Source organism: Suncus etruscus, chromosome 2 (genome assembly GCF_024139225.1).
Source record: "Suncus etruscus isolate mSunEtr1 chromosome 2, mSunEtr1.pri.cur, whole genome shotgun sequence".
In the NCBI taxonomy this organism is placed as follows: domain Eukaryota; kingdom Metazoa; phylum Chordata; class Mammalia; order Eulipotyphla; family Soricidae; genus Suncus; species Suncus etruscus.
Genome location: NC_064849.1, coordinates 47,446,678 through 47,459,432, shown reverse-complemented (window position 1 = coordinate 47,459,432; position 12,755 = coordinate 47,446,678). Strand labels below are relative to the sequence as shown.

General features: G+C 31.7%; 1 protein-coding gene across 1 annotated transcript in view; it reads left to right on the top strand.

The window, feature by feature from the left end:
* Nucleotides 1–12,170, top strand: part of LRFN5 (leucine rich repeat and fibronectin type III domain containing 5) — a 305,202-nt gene extending 293,032 nt beyond the window's left edge. Inside the window, exons 5-6 of the mRNA XM_049768400.1 lie at nt 3,446–3,489; nt 11,778–12,170. Of these exons, the coding sequence (XP_049624357.1) occupies nt 3,446–3,489; nt 11,778–11,795 (62 nt within the window). The 3' untranslated portion in view covers nt 11,796–12,170. The remainder of the gene's footprint in view (nt 1–3,445; nt 3,490–11,777) is intronic.
* Nucleotides 12,171–12,755: the final 585 nt, after the last annotated feature.

The following is a 12,755-nucleotide window of genomic DNA, read 5'->3' as shown; positions in this document are numbered from 1 at the left end:
AAACAATCTTTAAGAACTGTTAAGGGGCCGGCGAGGTGGCGCTAGAGGTAAGGTGTCTGCCTTGCAAGCGCTAGCCAAGGAAAGACCGCGGTTAGATTCCACAGCATTCCATATGGTCCCCCAAAACCAGGGGCAATTTCTGAGCACTTAGCCAGGAGTAAGCCCTGAGAATCAAACGGGTGTGGCCCGAAAAACAAAAAAAAAAGAATGAAAGAAAGAAAGAAAAGAAAAAAGACAGAAAGACAGACGAAAGAAAGAAAGAAAGAAAGAAAGAAAGAAAGAAAGAAAGAAAGAAAGAAAGAAAGAAAGAAAGAAAGAAAGAAAGAAAGAAAGAAAGAAAGAAAGAAAGAAAAAGAAAGAAAGAAAGAAAGAAAGAAAGAAAGAAAGAAAGAAAGAAAAAAGAGAGAGAGAGAAAGACGAAAGAAAGAAAGAAAGAAAGAAAGAAAGAAAGAAAGAAAGAAAGAAAGAAAGAAAGAAAGAAAGAAAGAAAAAGAAAGAAAGAAGAAAGAAAGAAAGAAAGAAAGAAAGAAGAAAGAAAGAAAGAAAGAAAGAAAGAAAGAAAGAAAGAAAGAAAGAAAGAAAGAAAGAAAGAAAGAAGAAAGAAAGAAAGAAAGAAAGAAAGAAAGAAAGAAAGAAAGAAAGAAAGAAAGAAAGAAAGAAAGAAAGAAAGAAAGAAAGATAGAAAGAAAGAAAGAAAGAAAGAAAGAAAGAAAGAAAGAAAGAAAGAAAGAAAGAAAGAAAGAAAGAAAGAAAGAAAGAAAGAAAGAAAGAAAGAAAGAAAGAAAGAAAGAAAGAAAGAAAGAAAGAAAGAAAGAAAGAAAGAAAGAAAAAGAACTGTTAATTTAATACAGAAATTACGGCATTTGCTTTGCATGAGACTGTGCAAGCTCATCCATTTTTGTTTTCACAAAAACATCAAAAAGGGGCCTCTCATGAGCACCAAACCAGGAAAGGTCATTTAGCATTCCTGGGTGTGACTCGGGCAATTGGTACTAGAGGACTAGGGGACTTAAAAAATAAATTATATTCGGGACTGAGCAATGGGGCAGTGGTAGGGCGTTACCTTTCACGCGGCTGACCCAGGAAGGACCTCGGTTCAATCCCTATGGTCCCCCAATGTCAGGAGCAATTTCTGGCTTCTAGCCAGAAGTAATCCCTGAGCGTCACAGGATGTGGCCCAAAAACAAACAAAAAATTATATTCAAAATTCCTAAAGTATCAAGCAACTTTTTATGAATAAAAGTGTGATGATAAACTATATTTTCAAAGAAGTAAGTAAAAACTCAGTCTTCTGGGCATGAAGAACTTCCAGTTCTATTTTCTATTATTGAAAACGTTATATTCATTTATATTATAACTAAGACTAAGCTTTTTCTGTCTCAGCTTTTGCTGTTCTGAGAAAGAATCCTATCTATTTTTCAATGCAAATAGATGCTTCTGTGAGTGTAAAAGATGTTCTGAGGAAAGAACTCAATATAGAAAGGCAAAGGGTATTTTCCTTATTCTTCTTGGTTAATGATGGCCATAATGATAATATTAATATTGCTCATATTTTGCCTTACAATATTAGTCAGCTAAATGTTAGTTGATTTAAATTAATGGAGAAGAAATGTCTTATTTTAAGAAATCACAAAGAAAATGTAGGAAAATTAATGACTGGAATTTTATAAGTTTAGAGCCCTTCTGACTTTGTTCTCATGCAAGTTAAGTACATGCTAAATTTATAAATATAATTATTTTGTCTATTTTCCTTGCAACAGAAACAATTCATGTAGTATTAAAGAATATTAAAGAATATTAAACATTTTACTGCGGTTGAATTATCCTTAAAATTTGAACTTATCAAAACTGAGACATATAAAGTAGCAGTGAGAATATCTCTAAGTTTAAATTGCCACATTAAAGTGATAGATGCATTCAACAACTTTATCAGTTTGTAAAAAGCAGATATAAAAATGTATAATTCTATTGTTTCTGTGCTAAGCTATTTAAAATCAAAATATAGGATGTAAAGTTAGCATTGAATACAATTCTGGTATAAATCTGTATAACTAGTACATAATTAGTAGCTATATTGATACTACTGTATAATTAATGAGTAAATATAATACTTCATGTTGCAAAATGGATTGAAATTAATGGAGCAAAATCAGAGTTAAATGAGGTGACAATACAGAACTCTACAAATTTGCTATTTGTCAGATAGCAATATATTTTAATTATTCAATACAAGTCTGTATTTCTGGATGTATTAATCATAATTATTGGCACAATTTGTCTAATTATACCTGTTATTTTTAAACAGATAACATTTATTATTATTTTAGTGACCTTCAAATACATTTGGAAGAAAGAAATAGAAGGTCATTCATTTTGTATTTAGAAATGAATATAAATTTAACCTTCCCTAAAACTAGATAAATATTTTGCTTTTGCTTCAATTATAATCTAATTTCGAGTTATCTGAAGAAAAAGCTTATGATTTATACTGTTGGTTCTAACATAGAATGACTTTCATTTTTTCTGTGTGGTATAATTATTGATTTCTTATAGAAAACTTTTTTCATAAGATATGTTTTTTATCATTTTGTCGCTTCTTAATTATTGGGATAATTTGATTAAAATAACAAATTTTGGAAAAAGAATGTGTTATGTAATACTATATAATAAAAATTCACAGCCAATTAGAACACATTTACAACACTTAAAAGCAGAATTTTTCATTTAGAATACTATCATTTATACAAGATAATGAGTATTTGATAAAGTGTGCTAATCTGGGGATTATTAATTAATGTTTTATGTTATAAATGTTTTTTAATTTTCTGAATAGTGAAATTAGTTTTTTGCTTAGATTCTTTCCTTTCCTTATTTATGATTACTCATAAATCATGTAAACTGTGTTGTTGAAATTTTAACTTTAGGATAGGAAGGTGACTCAAAGGTCTCTTTGCAGGTGGAAAGGCCATGTTGGACTCTTTATACTGCATTGTCCCCTAAATACTATTAAAGATAATCCCTGAACCCTGAGATAGCATTATCCTCTAAAGGAAACAAGGTATCACATACAATACACACATACACACATACACAAACATATGTCACACATTTGAGTATGGGATAAGGTAATTGAATAGAAGCCTAATTATCTTAGTAAACTTGTGGAGGAAACTATGTTATCTTGTCTATATCTCATTTTATTCATTAAAATAATAATTTTAAAAAGGTTGCTTTAAAAATATTATATATCAAAATTTACCTCTAGAGAACTATAAAGTATTACAAAAATCAATTTAATTGCACTTCATCTAAGAACTGGTAATACTGAAGAACAAGCCTGAATTTTTTTCTATTCATAGAAATCATCTAAATTTCATGAGGAATGTTTTAAGGGTCTATTTCTTAAAAAATGAATTATTCATAACATTGAAAATTTTGTTCCCAGATGCTTTGCTGACTAATGTTGACCAGATTGTCCAGGACACACAGGTGAGATGCTTGTTACCTGTATCATATCAGCACCTTAATGTGTGTCATTTTTATCAGTACTTTTATTTTATTTTCCAAAGCTAACTTGCTTAAATTTTTCTTTAAAGCATTTCCAATGGTATAGACTGAAGTTCAGTTTAAATAAGTTTATAATGCATAATTTAGACTAATAAAGGTTAACTGAACATTTCTGATTGATACTATAAAAATAAAGTCAATAATCTTAATCATATATGTGACTTAAGAGTCATTCTTAAGGTCATGACCTTGGTATAATTTTTACAAAAATTATAAAAAATTTTATTATAAAAAATTTAATAAAGCTTCACAATATGAAAACATTGCCCTTAACATAAGAATATATCATTCATATCCATGACCTCTGCACACTAATGGGTACTGAAATGACATAATATGCCTCCTTGAAAATAGATGAATACTAAGGTTTCAGTTATCTAAAATGAATGAAGCCACTTTAAAATGAAGCAAAAGAGTACACATGAAATATTCATGGTATTCCTTTTGTCAGCAACCAATTACTTTTTTTTAAGTTCCAAATGAGTATTTGATGCCTTCATTTTAATTGAATCAGAAAGTGTGTTTCCAAAGCAGAATAGCATTTTAGCAATCTGTTCAAACAGCTGGAAGTACCAGCAATTTGCTTAAGGTTTGGCAGAGAAAAAATTTTTTTCTGCTTTTTAAAGTTCTAAAAAGGCTATTGATTTATTTGATAGTAGTAAAAATAGGGTCTTGATTTTTTAAAGCATTTTTTATTGAAAAGACAACACTAATTTGACCGTCTTTCCTGATTTTTCTAATTAAATTCATTCTCTATTTATTTTAAATAACGTTTTTATTATGTAATTTCTTTACTGAATTTAGAATTCCAATTCTATATTGAAAAAAAAGAGCAGATGGTTTTCTGGAAACAATCAATAGCACAGTGTCTGGCACGTAATTTGTGTTCTATTTTGCATGTGGAACTGACTTCATGTGCTTGCCTTGTTTTACACCTTCATTCCTGTTTCTCAATTTTAATATTTCTCTCACTGCTCCGAGCTCATACTTACTTTCCCATATTCATTCTATCTTCCTTCTCATATCTCCTGTCTTCCCTCCAACTCTAACTTTGATTTTTTTTTATAGTATCTACTGATTTGTAAGTTGTAAACCTTTAGAAAGGGAAATAAAGGTTTGATTTTTTCAGAAGCACAATCCAGAAAAGTGCTAAGTATTGAAATTGTGCTAAGTTTGGAAGCAGGGCCAGGGAGATGACCCAGAGAAACCACTTGTGGGAAGTCCCAGGTTCTGTCTTGGCACTCTGAGTTCTTCTGAATTCTACAGAGAGCAAAACCTAAGTACCAACCCCTGAGTACCACATTATGGTGCAAAATAAATAAATAAATAAATAAATAAATAAATAAATAAATAAATAAATAAATAAATAAAAATGGTGTCAGGAAATTTAGTCACTTTTTAATTACCAATAATGCACCAACCAGTTACATTTCATAGGGTATATCACATACTATTATTTTTACTTATATGTATATATAGCTAGAAGTAATATATAAAGAAATCTCTTTGGGCACCTGTAAAATATTCACTAACTTATAGATCTTCCTAATGTGATACATCTAAAACTTTCAACTAGAATTTCATGTCCTCCAATTATTAGCTTCATCTACACTTTGAAAAATAATTTTACAGGTAAATTATCACAAATTAGTCATAATTTCTCACCAAGGCACAAATACTAATAACCTGGTACATAATTGTCAATGTTCTGTTATTTCTATAGGTAACAAATGCTTTATATTAGATTTATCTAGTGAATTTAAATATCATTTTAAGAAACCATATAAGTCTTCATTATCTGTAAAAATGCTACTTATGTCACTTTCATAGAAACTTTTTTCCATGTTTTGCTACTTTTTCTATAAATATTAGCGAGACAAATTGACATGAAAAGAATAATTTTAACAAAATTTAGTGATACAACATTCATCAACCATCTCCTTGCTACATTTCTATTAACAGATTTGTCACCGTCTGATGTTAGTGCAAAAGTTCTTGAAGCCTGTTGAATGATTTTTTTGCTATCGCAGGCCTCATTTGTACTGCTTTCAGCACAAAGAACAAAGATGCACCTTTGAAGAGGCTGACCCATGTGCTCTCAATCTTCATGTGGCCTTTCACACTGTCAGCAGTACCGTGCCGTGTGTGAATAAGGCAAGCCAGAGTGCTGACAGTTCTCATGCTCACAGTTCTTCTCAGATCTTTTTTTTTTCTTTGTAGCTAATCATAGTGAGTTATCTGCTACGATGATCTTTTTTCCCTTGAGAGTAGGGTGTTAGTACATTTATTTTATTTCCATTAGTTAGAATACACATATGCCAATTCTATTCCATATACTTTTCTACACATGTAAAGAAACAGAAGCATAAAGTAGCTTAATGCACCACATAAATAATTCTACAATGAAGTTCTAAGATTCTAATCGCACTGCAGTAACTTAAAAGAGAAAGGAATGACTTAAAAATTAGTGATAATCATTACTGCATAAATAAAGACACCTATATGTAGAGTAACCATATGTCCATAAATATTTTTATATTTAAACAAATGATAAATCATGTTTTGGTAGTTAAAATATAATGTTGATTAGCTTATATTTATAATAAATTACTTAAATTTATTCAAGTATAAAATAAAACTTATTAAAAACTACCTGCTGGCATCAGACTAAACAAAATTGTATACATTGTGTGTATATGTTTAAATAAGACCCGAGAGGTAGCACAGCGGTAGGGCGTTTGCCTTGCACACAACCTATCCAGAACAGAAAGATCGAGTCCGGGCACCTCTTATGGTCCCCTGAGCCAACCAGGAGAAATTTCTTAGAGCAGAGCTAGGACTAACCCCTGAGCACCACCAGGTGTGACCTAAAACCAAAAAATGAATAGATAAATAAAAATAAATAATAAATATGCCAATAGATCTTGCTTATTCTATGATTACTTGCACTAGCCATTAATATAATAGCTTCCTGATATGAATACATTTAAATTCTTATTATTCTATTTGTATTAATCAAAATATTATTTTAAATTTAAGCTGTCATTACTTATTCTGTTGTAAATGGAATAAGCATAAGAATGCCTGGGCATATCCCTAACACTGCATGTTTCCTCAAGTACTGCCAACAAGCCCCAGATAATTAGAATAACTAGAAGAGGACCTGAATACTGTCAGGTATAGCCCAAAAAGCATGAAAAAATATGCTGTATTAGAGAAAGCTGCATTCACTCATGTTGCAGCATAGGTAAAATCATTTTCACAAATCTGACAAATTTTATTTTTTATGAACTGTTTTATAATGAATCTATGTTCAATTTAAAAAGTAAAATACAGAAAAGAAAGAGCTCAAAACTGATTCTTCATAGTACACATAATGAAAAAATTTAGGTGAGAACTAAGCTTTATCTGTTGAGAATTTCTTATAGGATTATGTAGTGAATTACATACAGGCTTCTGGAAATTTAAGTATTTATAAATGCTGAATCTGATGTTAAAAAAAGTATTAAGGCATTTGACTTGCTTAAGTCGACCCTGGTTGGCTCCCAGCACCTCATATAGTCTTCAGTACAGAAGTAGGTTAAGCCCTGAGTACTGCCGAATATGGCCCCAACACAATCCAGTAAAATAAATAACTATGAATTGTATGTAGATTTGTATTTTGCTTAAAGAAAATATTGCTATATCTATCCACAAATGGGTTTGTACTTCAACTAGACTTCAACATTTTTTAAGTAGTAAACAATTAAGCACATATCTAGAAACCTTTATTTTGAGGAGAGATTGATTGAACACACCTGGCTATTCTCTGGCTCTGTGCTCTTATAAGGTGCCAGGGATAAAATTCTGGTAGGCTTTGTGCAAGGTAAGCACTCTACCTACTGTACTATCTTTATGCTTCCCAAAACATTTAACAATTTTTATTTAAAATTAGGTGTACCTTTTTATTTTTATTTGAACATTGCAGAAAATTAGGGAAAAAAACCATGCTTATTTCTAATGTCAGTCATAATCTCCAAAAATCATTTTTTTGCATTTTAGATCACCTTAATATACTGGATAAAAATATCTCAAAGATTTCAATTTTATTTTCTTTCACAGTTATTTTTCTTAAATTTTTAATAGATTTATTTAAGCACCATGACTGCAAACACATTTGTAGTTGGGTTGCAGTCATAAAAAGTACACCCACAGCTAACAATAAGACAAAATCAGAAGACTTGTCACCCTTCGGTCTGTTCAAATGCCAAGATCGCGATTTACAGATGACTGGCTGATAGAACCATGACCGGACTGTATGTATTCAGGGACCAATAAAAAAGCCCTAGTCTAGGGTGTGAGCTACGACCTGCACAACAACCATGATCTCTAGTTCCAGAGGTCTGTCTGAGACAATTGCAACGGAATGGGTCTAACTGGAAACATAACGAAAGACGCTATCGCAGGCCCCGTCCTAGGATCAGCACAAAGACCAAGACCACCAACCACAGAAAACGGATTAAAAGGACACGGAGGGAACAGAACTTCTAGAACCACAGAGATAGACTTCATCATAAGTTCCACTCCCTGATCTGTGCAGATACCGAGATCTCTAGATACAGAGGTTTGATTTTATCACCCAGGACAGAGCAGAAGTCTTCCATTCACCACAAAAGCACCAAGGGGAGAGTAAATGAACCTGAAAGGAGTCTATAGTTAATCCCATGACAATATACTTCAAGGGTGGTGAAACCCTGTTTCCCTTAGGCTAAGGGAATTCCTTTTCGAATGACCCCAATATTTACTGTGCCTGTTCAAGAGGGAAGAAAAGAGAGAAAAAAAAAGGCAAAAAGCACAAATTTTTTTTATCTAGTTTTTGCCAATTTATTTGTTTTGGTGTGGTTATTGCAGTTGTTGTCTCCATTCATATTTAGTTTCTTTTACTTCTTTTCTTTTCTCCCTTTATGTGCTCTGCCATGTTTTTTATCTCAAGGCCATGGCCTTTATGTGGTGCTTATCTTTATTGTTGGAGTGTTCACTGGATGTTTTATTTGACACTTCTTTTTGTACTCTTGTGGTGTTCCACCTCCTTTTTCCCTTCCTCTCTCAAAACTAGGATGAGATCTTCCCGAAGGACTCCGCCCATTTTCGGCATATTTGATTTTTTCCCCAGTTTATTACTTTTCTCTTCTTCAAACAAAACCACATAGCCTGAACTATCTAGTCCCACCTCCCAACTAGAGAGGGAAATAAGGGAGGTACCAAGACCAAACTGGTGTAGGACCACTAAGTAGTAAGCTAGGCACAGAGGGGACCACTTATTCTGGCAGCCTCGGGGTGAGGGAGGAGGATATGGGAGGTAGGACGGGAACGGAGGTGGAGGGAGGACAATTAGGTGATGGGAGTTCCCCTGATTTTATGTTAATATGTACCTAAAATACTATTGTCAATGATATGTAGGCCACTATGATTAAAATAAAATATATATTAAAAATAAATAAATAAAATAATTTAAAAAAGTACACCCTCTTCACCATTTCACAGTTCTTAATTATGATAATAGTCTAATCCTGGTATTAACAGCAATTTCCCACAATCCATTCAATACAGATATTTTTACATATATTTATGTTGAGGTAGCATTTTTTTACATTTTAACTATATTTATAACTTTTTATTTACATTTTTAATTTTATTAGTACTCTTAATAAGACTTCTAAAACAATTTCATAAATTTCATGATGTTTTTACTATTAATTGATAACTATTACTATATCGTATTTTGCTTTCTACATTTTAATTTTTCTCACATTTTGATATAATTGGTATATAATTTTTATTTTTGTGGTGTTCTCATAACTGTTTCTCATATTTTGAGATTCATGAAATCATTGTAAATGTTTTCTCATTGATGTAAATTCAAACATGTTATTTTAAATATCCTAAATCTAGGAACTTTCTTGTGCTTCATCATATGAGTTTCAATAGTGACAGTAACTTAAAAATATATAGATTGTAGTTCTTCAGTTCTATTTTGTTTTCTATTCTCAAATTTAACAGCTTTTATATAAACCAAATTTCCACATTGTCATTAATATTATTATGTGATGTAAAATTGAATCAGAAACTATTTTGAATAGATAAACTTGTAGAATAGTTAACAATAAAGTGGAATTCAGGAAGAATTATTATAACCCAAATCAATTACTTATGTTTCTTACTGTATTTTTCCTGAGTATATTATCTTTCTTATGTGGAAATATAAGTATGAAAATAAATTAAAAATTGTTTCACAGGGCCGGAGAGATAGCAAAACGGTAAGGTGTGGTTATTGGCGTGGTCCATCACAGGACTGGACAGATGGTGGTTCAAATCCCAGCATACCATATGACCTTCTGATCCTGCCAGGAGCGACTTCTGAGCACAGAGCCAGGGGTAACTCCTGAGTGATGCCGTGTATATCCCTAAAATAAAAAAAAAAATTTACAAAATGAACTATACTATGCATCCAGCAGACAGTAAATTATATGCATCCATCTTATTAAAAATTAATCTTTCCATGTTTTTCATATAATTCAGTAAAGTACAAATAGATACTTTTATTAAAGTACATTAAAAAGTAATTGTTTTATAAATAGGACACACATAATTTTATTCTCTTTATTATTTCTATGCTATTAGATACTACCTTTATTATCTAACCTCAAACTTTTCCACACAAGAATTTCAGCACTGGAAATTAAAGGAATATGTCAGCAAATTTTATATGAAATATTACATTGGTAAATAAAAACGTTTTTATAAATTGTCATATATTTCATATCCCTCAACTTGTTAACATGCAATTGCTCTGGAAGGAGAAGAAAATATTCTATTTTATGTATATGGAATTAGATATTTATTAAAGTTATTTTCCATCTGCAAGGATAGAAGCTATAAGCCTATCAACATTTATGAGTATTAAAACTATTAGATAAGGGCCCAGAGAGATAGCACAGCGGCATTTGCCTTGCAAGCAGCCGATCCAGGACCAAAGGTGGTTGGTTCAAATCCCGGTGTCCCATATGGTTCCCCGTGACTGCCAGGAGCTATTTCTGAGCAGACAGCCAGGAGTGACCCCTGAGCACTGCCGGGTGTGACCCAAAAACCAAAAACAAAAAAACAAACAACAACAAAAAAAACTATTAGATAAAAATATTTATTTCGGGGCCGGAAAGGTGGCGCTAGAGGTAAGGTGTCTGCCTTGCAAGCACTATCCAAGGAAGGACCACAGTTTGATCCCCCGGCATCCCATATGGTCCCCCCAAGCCAGGGGCAATTTCTGAGCACTTATCCAGGAGTAACCCCTGAGCATCAAACGGATGTGGCCAAAAATATATATATTTATTTCATATTTAACATTATATATCATTTCATATCCTCAAATTTTCTCTGTTCAGGAGCTTGTTAATTTTCACATTTTACATGTGAGTAAAGAATCAAGAATGAAAATAAAGTTTTTACTATTTATAATTAAACTTTAGAAAATTTAAGCATATTCTTAAAATTAGAAGAAGAAAAAAACTTCCATAAGCTATGTAAAACAAAAGAGTAAATTTCAATTGTAATATAAAGATATTTGTTTTAAAACTTTATATTCTTTAAAGTTCATTGTAAATGCTTTTGAAAGCTTAAATGGCATGCATTGATGATTAGAGTCTTTTTCCTTTTCTCTTGAGAATATAAATATTAAAAAATCAATGCAAAGGAAAATTCCATGCCACAATGTAACTTTGGCTTGAATATCTATTTATACTTGATACATTTATATTTCTTTTTAATAATATTCTTTTATTTATCTTTATGTATTATATTTTATTTATTTTTATGTATTCATCACTGTTTTAAGATCATATATGTACATGAAGATAGCTTTCAAAGGTGTAATTTATATTCTGTAGCAAGATTCCTGCTTTCAGTCTCCAGTTCAATTAGTTCTTTGTTGTTGTTGTTGTTGTTGTTGTTCTTTTGTTTTTATTTTGGGGTCATGTCCAATGGCAATTAGGTGTTACTCCTAACTCTGCACAGAAATTACTCCTTGAAGGCTCGGGGAACCCTTATGTGATACCAGGGATCGAACTTAGGCTATAGTTTTATTAGTTCTTGTTTGCTTGTACAATGACTCATTAGCTCTGTGTTTTCTTTCTCCCCCCCCCACCCCGCCTCCCTTTTTTTCTTCTCTTTTATTTTAGAGGCTGGAATTAATATGAAGAGCACTACTCCTTTCTCCTGAATAAAAAGTTGCCACTGATATTTTTACTGGATAAAATTTAAAAATGTTTTAATTCACAAAGGATAATTGTTGAGTGGTGTTCTGGAAGAAACTCACTGAGCTGAAGCAGAAGTTTCTGATGATGGCGGAACTGGCTCCATCATATCATGGTTCATTCCCTTTTAAAACTTTTTTTTTTCTTCTGGCTTACTAGATTTTTTTTTTAAAGAAGGAAAGGAAAAAAAAACTAAAAACCCTACATTGGCTTCGAGTTCTGTATCAATCCATGTTACATTGCCATCCATGATTTAAGACTGTAGAATCTTGAATAATCTATATCACTTTAACAAATAAATGTTTTATTATGACAGAATTTGCACATTGCCTGATTTTTCAGAATACTAATTACTTGAGTATGAATGGTGAAATGATAATTACAATGATGAACAATACTATTTCACATCTGTGTAGGACAAAAGCCTTCAAGGATCACAAATTACTTTAGTAAATATTATTTAATTGCAGCCATTTCTGTTTGGAATTATACAGATATTTAAACCACTTTATAGAAATTTTATGTTACGAATAAGACAGTTGTCAGGGATCATGTAGTGAAACTTCAGGAAACTAAGATAACTTCAGAAAACTACAGATTAATTCCTGTAGAGCTAATAAAAACATGTTTTTATTTTTTATTTTTTATTTTTTTGGTTTTTGGGTCAAACCCGGCAGCTCTCAGGGGTTACTCCTGGCTCTACACTCAGAAATTGCTCCTGGCAGGCTCAAGGGACCATATGGGATGTCAGGATTCGAACTACAGTCCTCTGCATGCAAGGCAAATGCCTAACCTCCGTGCTCTTTCTGGCCCCATAAAAACATGTTTTAATAATTTTAGGTCTTACCTGTATTTTTAAATTCAAGTGCTTTTAATTTTGAATTATTCTGGATGAATAAATAT